Source organism: Cupressus sempervirens, chromosome 3 (assembly GCF_028749045.1).
Source record: "Cupressus sempervirens isolate cs-2001-9-10 chromosome 3, ASM2874904v1, whole genome shotgun sequence".
Classification (NCBI taxonomy): domain Eukaryota; kingdom Viridiplantae; phylum Streptophyta; class Pinopsida; order Cupressales; family Cupressaceae; genus Cupressus; species Cupressus sempervirens.
Genome location: NC_143120.1, coordinates 683,325,680 through 683,343,857, shown reverse-complemented (window position 1 = coordinate 683,343,857; position 18,178 = coordinate 683,325,680). Strand labels below are relative to the sequence as shown.

The window sequence follows — 18,178 nt, the reverse complement described above, 5'->3', positions numbered from 1 at the left end:
AGAAGTAGATCGACTGAGAGAGGAATTAATTTTATAAATCATGGGAAATCAAGAGGAAAATCAAAGGGGAAGAGATCTCAATCTGGAGGACCAAGAGATTACTAGTACTATGGTAAACTAGGGCATAAGAAGAAAGATTTTTGGACTTGAAAGAACAATGAAGGAGATAATCTAGAAGGGACAAGGAGGAAAATATGGTAAGTAACATAACCAAAGAGGATGTTTTGCTTCTTTCTTTAGAAAGTGTTGATAATTCTTGGGTTTTAGATTCTAGGGCTTCATTTCATGCTACATCCCATAGAGGTTATTTTATTGATTATGTCCAAGGAGATTTTTGGCTTGTTTATTTGTGGGATAATGGATCTTGTCAAATTGCTAGAAAGAGAAAAGTTAAGACTAGGTTACAGAATGGGAATCATTGGCTACTACATGAGGTAAGACATGTTCCAAGGCTAAATAGGAATTTACTTTTAGAAGGGCAACTAGGTGATGAGGGCTATACAGTTACTTTTGATGATAAAAATTGGAAGGTTTCAAAAGTTTCCCTTGTAGTAGAAAAAGGTGTGAAAGTAGGCACCTTATATCTTTGTATAGGTCATACTATTCCTTCTACTTTAATTGTTTCAAAGAAAAATGAATGTTCAAGAATAATTGCTATAATTGAGCAGAGAGAATAAACAGTTGTTGTAGATTCTGATAGAGTGCTATGGCACAACAGACTTGGGTACATGAGTGAGAAAGGTAATAAATTACTTCATTCAAAGAAAGTTTTATCAAGTCTAACATGTGTCAATATGGATTTCTATGAAAGTTGTGTGTATGGAAAATAAAAGAGAGTGAGTTTTAGGAAGAGTGGGAAGGAAAAGAAAAATGAGAAATTAGGGCTTATGCATACAAAAGTATGGGGACCAGCTCAGGTATCTTCCCTTGGTGGCTTTCATTATTATATTACATTTATTGATGATGCAACTAGAAAATTATGGGTTTATTTTCTTAGACAAAAATTAGATGTTGCAAGCTTTGGGTTTAACCATGGAGGAAACTCTATAGTTAAGCACACTTAGGCTGGAGTAGTGCTTCACTCCTATGAGCATCACCTAGATCCAATGAGTGTTAAGTGTTCTATTTATTCTCATGAGAGATGGATTCATGTTGAATCACTACTCATGAAACGTGGGTCAATGATTTTGACTCAAAATCACACAGTTAAATCATGATAGCAATATCACAAAAATTAGATGTGTTTGTAACTTTTAAGAAATGGAAATGCTTGTTTGAAAATGAGATTGGTAAGAAGCTAAAATGTCTTAGATCTAATAATGGTGGTGAGTATTGTAATAATGAAGTTGAAGATTATTTCTCCACTACTGGTATTCATAGACATAAAATTGTTCCAAGGACTCCATAGGAAAATGGAGTGGTTGAACACATGAACAAGACAATAATGGATCGTGCATGACACATGAGGTTGCATGTTGGGTTGCCCTTAAACGTGTAGATTGAGGCTATCAATATTATTGTATATTCTATTACTCCTTTTGGTTGTGGTATTCCAGAGGAAACATTGACTCGTAAGAATGTGAGTTATTCTTTTCTTAAAACCTTTAGTTGTGAAGCATTTTCATATATTGACTCTAAAAATAGAACCAAGCTAGAGGATAAGTCAAAGAAATGTATTTTTTTGGATATAGCATTGATGAATTTTGTTATGGACTTTGGGATTTTGAAAATTGTAAGAAGCAGGGATGTCACATTCAATGAGAAAGTGGTGTACAAATAAATATTGTAGTAGCATGAGAAGAAAGAAAATGATTATGTAGTGTTGCATGATACTCCAAAAGATGATGTTCTAGCAGTTTCTCATGCTCTGCAACAACAACAAAAACAAATTCCACACACCCCAGTGAATGTTAGACAATCAACAAGGCTAAGTAGACCTCCAAAAAGTTTCGATGCTCAATCCTTGGATGACTCATATACCTGCTAACAACTCTCGCTGCATGTGTAATATCTGGCCTAGTACATACCATGGCATAAATTAAGCTCCCCACAGATGAAGCATAAGGTACCTTAGACATTTTAGCCTCCTCTTCTTATGTCTTTGGGCACATCTCCTTAGCCAATTTCAAATGACTAGGTAAAGGTGTGCTGACAGCTTTAGCATTCTCCATAGAGAAATGTTGCAACACCTTCTCAATATAATCAACCTGAGATAATGTCAATTTTTCTATTCTTTCTATCTCTTGCAAATTTTCATACCAAGGATTTTCTTTTTTGCCCCCAAATCCTTCATAGAAAATGAATGTGCTAACTGTTCTTTTAACCCCTTAATGTGATCCATGTTAGACCTAGCTATAAGCATATCATCAACATATAAACATAAAATAATGTAGTTGTCATCATCTAACCTCTTAAAATAAACACAATGGTCAAAATGACAATGAGTGTAACCATGCTCATTCATAAAAATGTCAAATATAAGATACCATTGCCAAGGTGCTTGCTTCAAGCCATATAAACTTTTCTTCAATCTACAAACTAAGTTCTCCCCATACCTTTGACCTAAAATCCCTATGGCTATACCATATATATCTCTTCATCCAAATCACTATGATGAAAGGTTGTTTTAACATCAAGCTACTCCAAACGCAATTTTTAATAGCCACAATACTTAAAACAATACAAATAGAAGTCATTTTTATAGCATAAGAAAACATCTCATCAAAATCAATGCCCTTTTTTTGTGCAAATCCTTTTACCACTAACCTAGTTTTAAATTTTTCTTACCTTCGTCATCTTCTTTCAACCTGTAAACCCAATTATTCTATAAAGCTCATTTACCTGCACACAACTTGCATAAGTCCCATGTCTAATTTTTTAACAAGGAGTCCATTTCTTCTCTCATTACAGACTTCCACGAATCTTTGTATCCACCCGCACAACTTCATCATAACATTAAGGTTCACCAACATCTTTTAATAAAATAAAATAATATAAAAAGAGGGAAAATGGATTCTCAAATATTTGAGAGGAAAATCTTGTAAGTGTTTACATTTTGGGGGCTCTACTATTAATTTACAAGGTTGTGTTGACTCAGATTTGGCAGGGGATATTGATACCAAGTAGACTACTACAGGTTATGTATTTATTGTTGGTGAGACAATAGTGAGTTGGATTTCTCAATTGCAGAAGGTTAATGCTTTATCCACTACAGAGGTAGAGTATGTTGTTGTTATAGAGGCACTCAAGGAGATAATATGGCTTCAGTTCTTCATGGAAGAATTGGGACACCCACAAAGGGATAATTATTTGTTTACAGATAACTAGAGTGTCATTTATCTTGCCAATAATTTTTCTCTATATTCAAAGAAAAAACACATATAGTTATGGTACCATTTCATTCGGTCAGTTTTGGATGATGGATAGTTAAAGCTAGAGAAGATACATACAAATGATAATCCAATAGATATATTTACCAAGGCAGTAACAAGGGAGAAGATGAACTCTTCTTCAACTTCAGTTGGTCTTCTAGATTGGACAGAATAAAAGAACAATAGAGTCCATGATGGTTTGATATTCTAGTGGGAGCTACATGTTTAGCAGTGTTATGATCAATTTCCAAGTGGGAGGTTATTGTTGTGGAGTCTAATTAGTCTCCAAGTGGGAGATTTTTGTGATGCAGAGCCTAATCAGACTCGGAGGTTTATTCAACATAGTTTCCCCCCAGATAATTTCTATGAGGGGTCTTGGGGCAGTGCCCTAAGTGCGCTCCCTATCATTGTACAAGGTGGGGTCGAGGGGCAATGCCCCCATGGGGTTTTTTGGGGGCAGCAAACCTCGAAGCCAAAAATGACTCTACTATTGTAAAAGATATTGGCTATTATTTTTCTATTGGATGACTTATTCTAACCCTAATTTTGTAAGTGACAAAAGCTTGTATAAAATGGCTTAGGGTTATGGATTTCATTATGTATGATGAGATTATAGCTTCTTGCATATTAATTTGTAAGGGATTACATATTGTAATCACTAGATAATAACAATATTAGACTTGTTGTTGGTGGATGTAGCCCAGGGATTGGGTGAACCATGTTAAATCTTTGTGTCTTGTGTTCTCTTCTATGCAAATTATTATTTTCTAATATTGGTTATATTTGCATGTAATTTTTAGTTATGTTTGTAGTTGATCCTGAGACCAAGGTCATTGGGAATAGGTTGTAGGATATGTCTTCATGTTCAATAGTGTTTATAACTAGGACATCCTTAAATGCCTAGATGTGTTCTTCTGTTGTCTGAGGATCCAAGTGTTCAAATTTTAGGCATAGTTTCTCAGGGTGGGATGTCTTAGTATGCATTATTGCGAAGGCTATCAGGGGTAACAACTATGCCTTGAGAAATGTGAGTTGTTGTGGGATAGCCATTGTCTTGGTTCGTGATTGGCACACAAGTGCACTTTGAGTAGTAATAGGTTGACACGTAGATAGGTCCTACCTTTCTTCTTTTGTTTATTTTTCTTATTTTAGACTGAAGTTCTAAGCTCTACAATTTTTGTGGGGATAACAAACAAATGCAATGGCTAAAAGCGAGTTACAGAAAAGGAGTTGAGTCAACTCAAAGTCTGGGGTTGAGGTGTGTGTTAAATGACCATTTAGGTTGAGACCCATCAGGATCCTATAGTTCAAACCAAGAGGTGGCCAAGTTAGTGAAATCAAACATTCCTGTGCCAAATTTTACACCACATAGAATTGAATGACACCATAAATCACCAAAATGCATAGGGAAAATGCCTAAAAGGATTTGGTATGCCCTCCTTCTAGCACCATTTACCTATTGAGGGGACTTTAGTTTGTGTCCAACCAACATAGTAACAATTATCACTAGAGTAGGATGTTCAACCAATATCACTTGAAAGAATGGGAAACAAAAACTTTCCACTCCCAAGCTCCATACAAATCGGGTCTCAGTCATGTAAGAATAGGAAAATTTGGATGAGATGGTGTCTAATTTATAATAAGATGGACAATAGCTTCATCACTTTACTTTGTGTTTGGTCAAGAATTAGGTCCCTAAACAAAGTTGGGTAAATATCTCAAGAAAGAATCAGGAAAAATAAGGAAAGAAAATAACAAGCAAGTAAAAGAGTCTGCAAATTTAGAGATTTAATCTATCTATGATCTACTTTTTCCACTATTATTATCAATAATACATGCTTGAATGGTAGGACTACTTAAACATGTGCCCAATCAATCAATCTAACACATATAAGTGTTGCAAATAAAATTGGTACCGAAGTAAAGAAAGTCATTTAGTATTATCCAAGGCAAGGAAGATAATAGCAACAAATAGAAAGATCTTAGTTTTCAAAGGAAAATGAATCCTATAGAAAGCACTCCAAGATCCCTTTACTCAAAACACAACTTATAAATACTAGCAAGCATTGGGTGAAACAAAGATTTTCCAAAAGATGATATTTCTTTATTTGATGAAGTAGGGTGTTACCGTAGTATAGATGATAAAATTATCAACTTTATTGACCCTATAATAGATGGTCTTTCTCCTATTTATAGACAAGTATTTACATTTAGGCCAGGAAAATAACTTCCAACCCTAATTCACTCACCTAGGCCACCTTAATTACCACTATCTAATGCTATCTTCACGCAAGAACACCTATAGAATAAAATAAATTTACATCACAACCATGAAAGGGGCAGAAAGAAACAAGGAAAGAGAAGAGGGGAATTCCTGAGAGAAATCTAATCCAAACGGTTATCTTTCCATTCTTTTCCTATCAAATCTATGATGGTTATTTCCTCAAGGCATCTACTAGTTAATAAGAGCACTACACTTCTCTAACAGCCTTAAATACATTGAGTATGTAGAGAAATGTGCAGGCCAAAAAGGAATTCACTATCATTATTTGCTACTCACTTGTGTTAGTTATAAGTTTGTCAACGAATAACAGTGGTAGATGATTGGCTTCAAAAGGAACCCCAACACATCTCGTTGTGTCAATGATAGACTTGAGTAGATAAAACTTTTGGGTCTAGAATTTTGAGTATTGACCACTACAAAATGCAAGCTCACCTAATCATGTCATGGGAAAGAATTAATTTTGGACTCAAAAATTCACCTTGTCGAGTTGTGGTGCTTCTAAAAGCAACTAAAGCTCCTTCTGAGTAGGTAATGATTCAAACCAAGAGGATCCCTTGATGCTGAAAATCTTATTTGTAGTGGGATCCTCATCTTGCATCATTCTACATCACAATGCGAAGTGCATCGGATGTAGAAGGGGAAGCCTCAATGATCCCAAAAGATAAACATTTTGAACTCCATGTTGCGATGCCCCAAACATATGAGCACCCTTCCGTTTGTTAACTAATTGTCTTCCCATCTTGATGTTCCTAGACACCTCTTGTCCTATGTTTGGAATTGGTCCTTCCACAACTAGGATCTTAGGACTCAACTTGCCTGGAACCTTTGGAGAATCTTCTTCTTTTCATTGCTTGGAGATGCCTATTTTATAAGGAAATAACCATTTTTTGGAATTTATACTGGTTCTTATTCCACTCTGATACTCGAACATCTTTATTGATCCTCTAAAGTGAGTATCCATTAGCACCTGTAAGGACTAAACATGCATTAATATCATGACTTTTGATATATATTACTTTATCAAGTTTAAGATTTATGTCTCCTGGGACCTTGTGTTCTCTCATCTTTCTATAAGGTGAATTTTTTTATACGGGTGAAGACAGAAAAGCATAAGGGTCAAAAACAACTAGAATCACTTTTGGTAAAAGAGAAAGGATGGTATCCAGAAACCATACCTTAGAAGCCCGAAAAACTACCTCCCATCAGACATGGAAAATGAGGTCCCAAACTCTGAGATCCTACAACTTTTAAACTTATAAGCACAAAATAACTAGTTTCAAACATGAAAAAATCTCATTACTTATTCTTCATCAAAATCCCAAATCGTGTCACTCAGACAAAAACTCTGAAAAAAGTGGCTTACAACACTTAGTTATCCTTATACTTTTAACAAGAATATTATTCAACATTCACTTGCATGACACATGAGACCAATAAATGTTGCATACTTGGATGTGACAACCATTTAAATTCAAAATACCATATAATTTATTGTGAATGGCACACGACACTCAGCTTAAGAGAGGGTGATGCATCTCGATCACCTCTTACAATCACCCAAAACCATGAAAGGATTGCCAATTAAGTGCCAACAAGTAACTAGTAACCCACCAAACCTAAGCTTACACCCAACTTTAATGATGACAACATATCTCACCTTCTAACTTTAGACTTGAATCCACCAACTAGACACCCATGAAGGCATACCTCCAACCTTCTAGCCAAGCCAAGAAGGCCAACTCAACTTGTGGGATCCAAGACCATGTAGAACCTAAGACAAAAATAGACACTAGAAGACATCCAAGATGCAAACTGCCCTCCTAAGAGGGCCAACACCCAAGAAAATTGGAAGAGATGAACTTGCACCACCAAACAACAAAACCTAGAAAAGAAACCAAAAGAACAAAACAAACCTTCCTTTGCCAGAATACATCTTGTACCATAAAATGTAAGCCTCCATAGGTAATCAAAATTCAAGGTACTGAGAGCATTCGAGGAGAAATATTAATTTTTTCTACACACAATGAGGGTGGAGCTAGATATGCTCTTCCCCACGATGAACAAAAAAAACCCAAACAAAATGTAGCAAAATAATGCCCCAAAAGAATGAGATGAACCACATGAAATGAGCAAAGCAAAGATGAAGAAAGAAAATGGACAAAGGAAGACAAGCAACATATATACACGAGCAACAAAGTAAAAAGAAAAAGAGAAGGGTCAAACACCAACCTAAAACACTAATTTGCAAAGACACCATGGTGCTCAAGCCCATCAAACACAAATGAGAACCAACACAACCCACCAAAGCACTTGTAGAATCTTTTAAACAATCGCATGCAAGTGAGGTGGAAACCCAAAAAGAAAACTTCTACATGTAGAGCATAATTGTGATTACTGAATAAAGTGACAATTAACTCCTTTAGGTGTCTTATATAACTTGTTAATCATGATAATTAAAGGCACATTAATTGTACTCATTCCTTATTAATAAAAATTGCCACATGTCCAACTTGAGACCATAGAAGCCCTTTCCTATCATGAAAGACACAAGGGAAAAGGGTTCATGATAGGTCTATAACTCACATCTTATTAGCCTAAGAACCCTGGCACAAAGCCAAGGATCCATACTTCCTTCTTCCACACAAGCGAGTCTAGCATCCTAAACAAGGATGAAAGAACCAAAAACTAAAAACTAAAACAAACCAAAGGGACTCGCCTTAAATGAGGCAAGCCATAAAGAGAAAAGAGGGGACCAAACTTTTTGCTCACAAAAAGTATAGATGAGTATGCAAGGTATAACACCAGGTACATCCTTATTCGAACTTTGTGGAAAAAAAAAGTAACTTATCTATATTGTAACAACAGAGGGATCTTCTCATTGTTCTCAAAAATAGGTTTTGTGAGCAATGGGTTTCTACAAGGCTTTGGATGCATAAATGAATCAACAAGTGGCTATGCTTTTCTATATTTTCCATTCACAACTCATATGATTTTGGATTTTAAATTTGGTTTTGGTTGTTGAGTTATTTATTTTAACCCAAGAATATCTCCAAGATGATACACCATCAATTTGTGTTTATTTGAACAAGAAAAACTAGGTTGAAGCAACATTTAACTTGCTTCAACAAGTCAACTGAGGCTGAAAAAGAAGCATGAATGAAAGAATGACACTCTCAATCTAGGTATGAAATTATGAAGTATTGACAACCAGGGTGATCATTGAGTAATAAGAATTGTGGGGCTTCAAACCTCCTTGTTATAGTCACTAAGCACTCTGTGATGCATAATATTTGGTCCACAAAATCAAAAGTTTAATACAAATTTAGCACACTATGTTTATAAAAGATTTACTAAAATAATGCTTATCTTACTTAAACAATTTATTAATCCAAGAGTGACATAGGAAAGGTCAAATTTCTGGAAAAAATTTGTTCTGCTAAATTTCTTGCTTGCCTCTATACCTCCATCAATGTTCCTCCTTATGTGCTTTTCCATGAGGTTGTCTTCTCTCTATTTTGTCCTCTCAAATAACTACTCCATACATTATAGGTGAATGTGTTTATCTCTTCTCAATACAATGGTACTCTATTATCTCCTTTTTCTTTTTAAAGCATATTTATGATCTTCATCAACAACTTATCCTACTATTGCAGTTGTTGACTTAGGTTGATGAAAACTTGTCCTTTTTCATTGTGACTAAATTTGTCTCCTTTTCTTGGCATCGTTGTTATTCATTTTGTAAAATAATATCATCTATATAGTCGTCTCCATGCTCATAAGTTTAAAATCTCTTACATTGCTCATAACCTCAAAGTCTCTTATATTTCTTTTCACGACTTTTCCAGACTTTGTTTTGTGCTGACTATTTTTTTTAGTATGCTAAAATGTGTAGGAAAATTATTGGACTAAGTAGGTTGTATTCATTTTATATCTATGATTGTATTTTACTTCACATATGGTTTTTTACTCTTCTATATTTATCTTTTTTGCCAATTTGCTACTATCCATAGACTATTTCTATTGAATGGAATTTTTTTTTAAAAATTAAGATAATTCCATTTGACTTCAAAAATAAGAAAGATGCAACAATTCAATGTTTGAGAAGCTTGCAGTTATTTTCAACATTGGAGTTGGGTACTAAGATGTTGCCATTGCTACAATGCTTGGGTAATTCTCACAGATTAAAGCCCTTATAGGGGCTTCTATTGGTAATGAAGACATTCCGTAGAGTGTTGTGAGGTATGTTAATAACCTCTTTGTAGGAATAAAAGTGGAGATACAACTAAAATGATAGGTATGTTTTGAATAACCCTTTAGAAGCTATCGACACACTATGGAATAACCTTTCATAAAGTCATCTGCACACTATCTTCCCATGACAGTGTTGTACTACTTTTTAAAAATGGTCGTGAGAGTAAGGGGCTTTCAAAGGTTAAATACTTTAATTTAATTAATTATCACGATTGGTGAATGGATATTTTAAATAGAAATAAGAGCATTTTTCCTTCTGTAAGAATACAAAGGTAGATGTCTTTTACAGAAAAGAGCTATGTGCAACATAAATAATTGAAAACAAAATCATATTAGTTAAGGGTAAGGATGAATGAGAAGGGAAATTGTTAGTTTTTTTATGAGAAGAGAACGCTCCTTGATCATACTATTACAAAGCAATATGAACCATAAAACATGGAAAATTCATACCAATATATACCTTTCTGATAAACAGGTAATAGAGAAGTTTCAAATTTAACAAATAAAAGATAAGTGTCGAATTTATCTAATAGCAGAGCCGTTTCAAATCCAACAAATGTTTATTTGGCATGGCTACAATTGTAATCACTGAATGAATTTGAAAGTTAAAGGCGAGATGGTTGCTCTTTATGCCTTGCACGTGCTGAAAACTTTTGAAACAACCATCCAAATTCATGTCCTTCAAGCGCTCAAAATGTCTAAGTGCAAATAAAGATAAGAAACTTCTAGGATTTTGTGTGAATGTAGCTTTTAGGAAAAAAAATTATAGTTACAATGTTAAGAAATTGTGTATTTTTAATCTAGAAAAATGATTTTTCCACTTGCTTAATACAATGAGAATTCAGAAAAATTATATTTTTATCTTATGAAAAATAAATATTAAATATCAACTATTATATTTTTTAAAGGAAAATTTAATCTTTGACGAGTAAAAGAAAAAAATTAACACCTAAAGCATTTCATTAACGTGCCCTATGCACGAGCCAATAAGAGAATAGGAAGAAAACCTAAATTATATTTCACCATCGAACGTTAAGAATCTTGTCCTACTCACATCTTTCTCAAACGAGCTTTTCCATTTATTCGAGGGAATCTTTTGATTTTGGCTTTAATGAAACTCAAGGAAGGAACAAAATTGCGTATATATACACAAAGTTTTGCGAACAATAGCCACATGTCCGACCGAGTGTACGTCCGATTTCGTTCCTGAAATCCCCGAGTGTTGAACAAGTGTAAAAGTGTCCACAATGGCGAGCTTGACAACAGCCAAAGTTTCTTTTCAATCCAATGGGAGGACTCCTTCAATGTCCTCTCCTCTTTGTTCATTCTCTCACGGGGTCGATTCAGCACGGATAAATTCAGGCAGAGATTTATCTCTACGTGACCAGGTTCTAAGAATTGAAAATGCCAAAGTTAACAGAGGAGCTAAGGTCTCTTGCAGAAAGAGGAGGGGAACTCGACATTCCCTTGTGGTTTCAATGGCGACGGTAAATATATTTTTTAAAGTTTAAATTTCCCTTGTGGAGTGTTTAATTCAAGACATCCACATTTTTTGCGTTTTTCTGTGTAGATGTGTAAATTTCATTTTCTGTGAAGACAGTTCCCATGATTCATTTTAAAAATTTACTCAAGGTTTATTTTTTTCTTCTTTTTTTCAAACTGATTGATGATGCTTTAACAGGGGAAATCTGAGGCACCGAAGATCATGATATCCGGGGCACCTGCCTCTGGTAAAGGAACTCAATGTGAGCTCATTGTGAAGAAGGTATTCATTTCTCTCGTTTCCTGCAACTTGGATGCATTTGTTTTCCTCCTTTGTTAAATTGACAGAGCAGAAAGCTTTTTTCTGCCATAAGGCTGTAACGTGCTTAGCGATTACTCATGAGGCTTTCAAAAATTCTTTCCGATTAAACCTTTGATTTAGAGCGCGCATATCTTTTTTTGCATTCAAACTGAGTTTGCGCTTAGATTTTTCCAAATTAAATTCCTTAGAGTGTTCTGGGAGGACGTGGAGTGAGAAGGTCAGGAGGCCCAGTTTTAAACTCAATCTCAATGGGAAGCGCTGGTTATGGTAAAATCAGGCACTAGAAAACACTTTACAATTCATTTTGCTACTGCACAGTTAGCCAATATCACATTCTCGGTGAATATTGAACAGAGTTCATTCTTTACTTTTCCACTCCGAGGCTAAAGATATAGCAACTCAAGAAACTGAATGGGACAAGTGTGAAAATCGATGGAAGACAGCCTGCACTTGATCACAGCCACGCATCTTATTCAGAAACAGCGTTCCATTTCAATTTTTTTGTTGTTGTGGGCCTCCTAGTTGCTTTGTTGATACGGACTGAAATTTACTAGCATCCACAATTTCAAGGTGAACTGCAATCTTCAAGGCAACGTCTGTAATATAGTGTCTTTTTGAGTGCCCCAAGAAAGGCAAACTAATTTGCCACAAAGTTAAAGATTACAATCATTATGTAATGACATGTGCCATATAGTAAGTGACCTAGTGGCATCCTAGGTGGGTGTTTGGGGGATGTTTTCCAAGTTTCCAAGTCCCAGAAACTACCTGTATAAAGGGCATTTTTTGGTTGGGTTATTCGTCCCTGTGAGTGTTGTAGTTTAATTTGAAATGCTCTTTGCTTAATGAAAATGAATTGTTCTACCTAAAGATATGACTCCATACTTAATTTTATTCAAACGTTTTAAATGCTTTAAAGGTTCTTTTGATACTAATAACTCATTGTACAGAGCTAACCCAATTAAAGGAAGACGAGACAGTGGAAAGTTATGTGGTCAAATTTAAGAGATTATTCGTGATGGTTTTGTATTAAAGGAGACTTGTTATGTTATTTATAAAAAGGACTAACTAGACCTTTTGTAATGTTTGAAATAGGAGCCTTACCCTAGGAATGTAAATCAAGATCTTATTCATTTGCTACTCCCAACATTCATTGATTCCTTCATTTTGGAACAGTCAACAAGGTTCAACTTCAATCAATCCAAAGGAGAGCTGAACACTTTTATTAATTGCTCCCTCTTTGAAGGGTGTGTTTTATATGATATGTTTTGATATAAATATGCAATGTCTAGAGAAATCAGTACAAACAAGTAGCCTGCCAATTCAACCACTAACACAATTATCCTTAACAACTTCGAAAGCATATAACAGGTAGTTGATATAATGCAATAAAAGTAAATAACATCAAACATCCACACTATCATCACACATGACACAATGATTTTTATACGTGGAAACCCTTGGCTAGAGGGAGAAAACCATGATGGGGATGACACCCACAAGCCCTTCACTCAAGTAAATAAGTTTGCAATGTTAGGAGCTACAAATATTCTTTATGAGAGTTTACCTTGTTAGGAGTGATTGGTAGGAGTACAATGAGATCTATTAGGATGTACCTCATGTTAGATAACTTGGGAGGGGGGCAGAGGAGTTGGGGGGTGAATCAGTTATAACTAGTTATCCCATAGGCCTTAAAAACAATTCAACGCCAAATTAAACTTTATAAACTTTCACAACACTAATGCGGTAACCACATTCAACATCTTATGGTACTATGCTCATCAAGACATCAAAAGAATTGAAGGGGCTAAACCTAGACCATGTACATCCTACATCTAGCAACTCTCGATTAGTCTTCTCAATCTGAACCTTGAATTGTTTAGGATGATGATAGGGATCCACAACAACCGGCTTGGTATCCATAAGCTCAATAACATGCTTAAAACTAGGATCTTGTGGTAGACCATGTGGTAAATCCAAAAACAACACACTATGCCTTTCCAACAAGCATGTATGTCAGCGTAATATCCATGCTGTCCTATATCAGTAGACCTATTTGAAATGAAATGTTACAATGGATGCTTGGCCTTTGAATGCCAAAAAGCTCTCTCCATCCTCTTGGCTTAAATTACACTTGGAGCATATGAAGATAAGCCTCGTAATACCACCTTTTGACCATCTGTTGTGAAACTCAATAGTGTAAGTTTGTGATATATGGAGTTATAGAATGAAACTACTGAACGCCAAGACAATATTGGTATCATCAAAGTCAACCACATAAAATTCATTGATAAGGGTGTAATTAACCAAATTCATACTCAATTAAGGAAGATTATTAATACAACACAACATTGTGCCACTTATTGTCCACACTGGGAAGCCACTATGCTTCTCAACTTGCACACCACACTTATTCACATAGGACGAATCAGTGAAGTTGTGGGTGGCCTCATTACCAATCAAAACAACTCATTGTCCCTTGCATATTGCCCCTTGCTTTGAAGGCATTATAATGATAGTTGCATCATCTATTTGCACCAAATCATCTTGATGCTCATCTATATTTGTCTTCCCATCCATTTGCTAATGGTACTTGTGAAGACCTTGTGTCTCGTCCAACTCATCATCACTAGGTTTCTTGAAGACCTCAATCCAAAGGGCCTTGCCCCGACTTCTACACTTATGTCTCAATGTCCAAGGGTCATGACAATCAAAGAAAGATCTCTTTTGTGTCAACTCATCCCTTGAATCATGACATGCGCCCCCAAGTGACTTAAAAAACTCACCAGTTGGTCTAGTAAAACTTGGTTTCTTGTCCAATCGTAATAAACTCTATGAGAAGTTTCTCAGTGGAAACTAGGAAATATAGCATGTTGTGTAAATACCTCCATGTTCCTTGCATGCTAGATAGTGTCCTTGAAAGATGGTGGATGAAAAGCTTTTACCCAAACCTAAGAAAGGTTTTGAATTGCATTGTAAATACACGTTACCCATTGCAAATGGGGACCCCCTCTTTTCTTTTGCTTTCTAGCTTAGCGTTTAGCTTAGTAGCCTTCGGTTGGCAACTTTTTCCGTGTTTCTAGTTTCTAACTACTTAAGGAATGGGTTTGTCATGTCTACAATTCCTAGGTTGTGATCAAATTTCTAGGTTTGAGGAGGATTTTCTTTAGAAAATGTGCCTCTAGGCCAAGGTTTGGAATATGAAATTTGGAAAATGCAAAGTAGAAATCACAATTTAAATTCAAATGTAAAGGGGAAATGCTAAAGTGGAAATCAAGAGTCTTATAATCTAAGTAAAGATAGGGGATCCTAAAGCCATTAGTGAGAAATGCAAGTTTTCAAGTTAATCTCAAGTGAAAAGAGGAGAAAGTGTGTGGTTTCCGCCTAAAACTCTAATGTACGCTTGACTGCTTAACTTCATTTTTATCTGAAACTAGAAATCCCACCCTAGAGATGCACAATGAAATGGAAAGTTCATTGACTAGGGGAGATAAAACTTCTTGTTGGCAAGTTGAATTCCCAAGAGAAAATGAATTCTTAAATGGGGCATTCCAAAAGGAGTTTTAAGAAAATGATATAAGGCAATGAGATTCCTTGTTGCAATATAAATTCCAAGGGGTGGAAAATGAAAAAAAATCCCAAGTCCAAAACAATTTTTTTGAAGTGTCGAAGTGATTTCCACCTATAACTCGCAAGTGCACACACCTTTCTTGTGGATTTCAACCTAAAATGAGAATTTGAGCTCAACAAACTTGAAAAATTTCTGCCTGAAATCTAAAACTACACTCTCTTGCAGTCCATTTCCACCTAAATGGTTAAATCCCAACCTTGGGTATGCTTAATTTTCACCTAAAGGTGGAATTTGCACCATTGAGATAAGGATGAAATTCAAAGCCAAAAACATTTAAAGGTAATGGAAATAAGGTTGGAATTTCTAAATGATGAAAGATGAATATAAAGTAAGGCAACTGATGATTTGATCTAAAGTTAAGAAAGGGAAATGCAAAATTTTGAAGAATGAAACAAGGAATTTTATGTCAAGTTGAAAATTTTGAAGTTACAATGTGAATTTCCACCCGAATTTTTAAAATCCACCCCATAAACAGATCATTTCCAGCTAAAATCAGGAATTTTAACCTTGAAAAAGGGTCATTTCCAGCTAAAAGTGCAATTTGTACTCAGCCTAAATCTTCATTTCCACCTAAAATGTGGAATCCTGACCTCAAGTAATCTTATTTCCACATAAAATTGCAAAATCCGCCCGGTCTTTGTGATCAATTTCCACCTAAAATCTAAATTTACGCCTAGATTGTCAAGGAAATTTCTGCTTAAAAATCTAAAATGCACTCATCTTGAGACACCATTTCCACCTAAATGTCAAAATTCTGCTCAAAGGAAAGGCATTAAAAGATTTGAAATAAAAACTGCAAGTTCATAAAATCCAAATGGAGACAGCCTTGAATCTCAGGAGGAGTGACCCCCAATTGGAAATATATGAATGAGAAATCACAATCATAACTCCTACTCTATTCAAAACAATTTGAATTCAAATCATAAGCAGAGCAGATCGCTGCAAGGGAAAATTTGAGTAGAGAATAAGAAAATCAGAACCTAAGACAACTCATCTACATTTTGGAGTAAGGATTGAATTAGGTCAAAGGAGAAGTGCATCATAATTAAGCCCAAGGAAGTGAATTATCTCACATTTGAGAAGAGGAACTGCGAAATTAAAAATTCTAATGTGCAAACATCAGACATCTAAGTGTGGAAATCAAAATTAGGGCAAAAATCAGATTTTTTCTATGTGGAAGAAAAGATGAAATTCCTAAATCATAGCAAGGGTGTAACAATTTTAGGCCCTATAAATTATTCGCAACACTTTGATTCCTTACAAGCTCTCAATTGAAAGATAGATGCATGATTTAATCGAAAGATAGAAAAATAGGATAATTCTTAATGAACTTTAAATCCACTACTGAAATAGTAGAAAACCTCAATAGGGCTTGGATGTATGCAATTAATTAAAATTAATTTTTGATTGGATATTATGATCCTTTATCAAAATACATGGGTCAAGGGTGATGTGATCATGGGACTAGGACCTAGATGGAATTACATAAACAAAAAAGGGATCACCATGGACTAATTTATATACGAGCTTCCAATGTAGAGAATTGTTTGGGACAATGGCCCTAGAAACAGTTGTGTACTCACTATGCAATTTATATCAAACCTAGTTAGAAAACAAAACTGCATAGGCATTGATCCCGTTTGCAAGTGGTGTATGAAGGCAGTCTAGGGATGAGGTTGTCCCTAATATGTAGGTGACCAAGGATGGGGTTTTTGGAAAGCGATGTGTTCATAAAGACAAATAAATTAAGATAATATGTTTTAGTGGAGAGGCGGGGATAAAAATTTGTAATATAAAGTCAAAAGATAAAATATATACTTTTATGCTTAGAAGGAATCTTTGATGGGTTCACTTGACTCCTCAAGGCTTTAGGCCTAATTCCAAGATGGGATTTAAGTTATTTCTATATACTCCTAAAGGTAGCAACCTTGGTGCATTTCCATTAGGGGAATGTAGTCTCTAGGAGCTCAAGGTGACAAACCATCCCTCAGTTTAAGTCTTTGGTGAGAGCATTTTGTTTCTTATACTATATGATAGATGGATGCCATTTTGTACCCTTTTGAGGGCTAGATGCCTATCCTATTTGATGAATAGATGAATACTTGAGAAAACAAGGAATGAAAACTTAATAAAAAATAGTTGGTATTTGGGGTATTATAGAAGGGTTATTATGCTAAGAGAAAATTTTAGTACATGGAACCACCTTTAGCACTGCAAAAGAAACCATTTTGCAGGAATTTCCTCATCCAAAAGACATTCCAAAGAGTATCGACCAAGAAGGCACCAAAATTGAGCTTAGGAAGAAGAAATTGTGTTTTTATTGTAAAGAGCCATGGACTCCTTGGCACTCCATAGGTACATTACATGGAGTTACTTCCGAATGATGAGTTAGGAAAAGGATCTAGAAGTAGATGTTGAAGAGAAAGAACCCTCACTTCACTTTCAAGTGCTCCTAAGTTTCATCCATTTAATGTTAGTTGGGTTTTATATGTACAAAAGGTCACAGTGTTGCTTGATAGTGAAGCCATTTGTAATTCGCTAAATAAGGACTTGGTATCCAAAAGAGGATTAGGTACAAAAAGATTTGAAGGATTCGATGTCGTTATTTCACATGGCCTTAGCATTCCTTGTGCTAAGAAGATATGACAGTGCGACATCACCTTAGGAGCATTTAAGATGCTAGATGATTTTTTATCTTGCATTGGAAGATACAAAGATGATTTTGGGTGTGAATGGCTTATTCCCCTAGGGATGTCTCGCTAAACTACTTGACCATGTAGCTGAAATTAATCGAAGAGGAAAGAAGTCTAGTACTTTGATGCATAGAAGAGGGATCTCCA

General features: G+C 35.3%; 1 protein-coding gene across 3 annotated transcripts in view; it reads left to right on the top strand.

Annotated features, from left to right (window-relative positions):
- Positions 1–10,974: 10,974 nt before the first annotated feature.
- AMK2 (adenosine monophosphate kinase) overlaps positions 10,975–18,178 on the top strand; it is a 57,413-nt gene continuing 50,209 nt past the window's right edge. For 2 of the 3 annotated variants that reach the window (XM_089821470.1, XM_089821469.1), the window contains exons 1-2: positions 11,023–11,393; positions 11,588–11,671. In XM_089821470.1, the coding sequence (XP_089677596.1) occupies positions 11,154–11,393; positions 11,588–11,671 (324 nt within the window). In that variant the 5' untranslated portion in view covers positions 11,023–11,153. Of the gene's footprint in view, positions 11,394–11,587; positions 11,672–18,178 lie in introns of all 3 variants that reach the window. The other variant, XM_089821468.1, reaches the window with a different exon arrangement.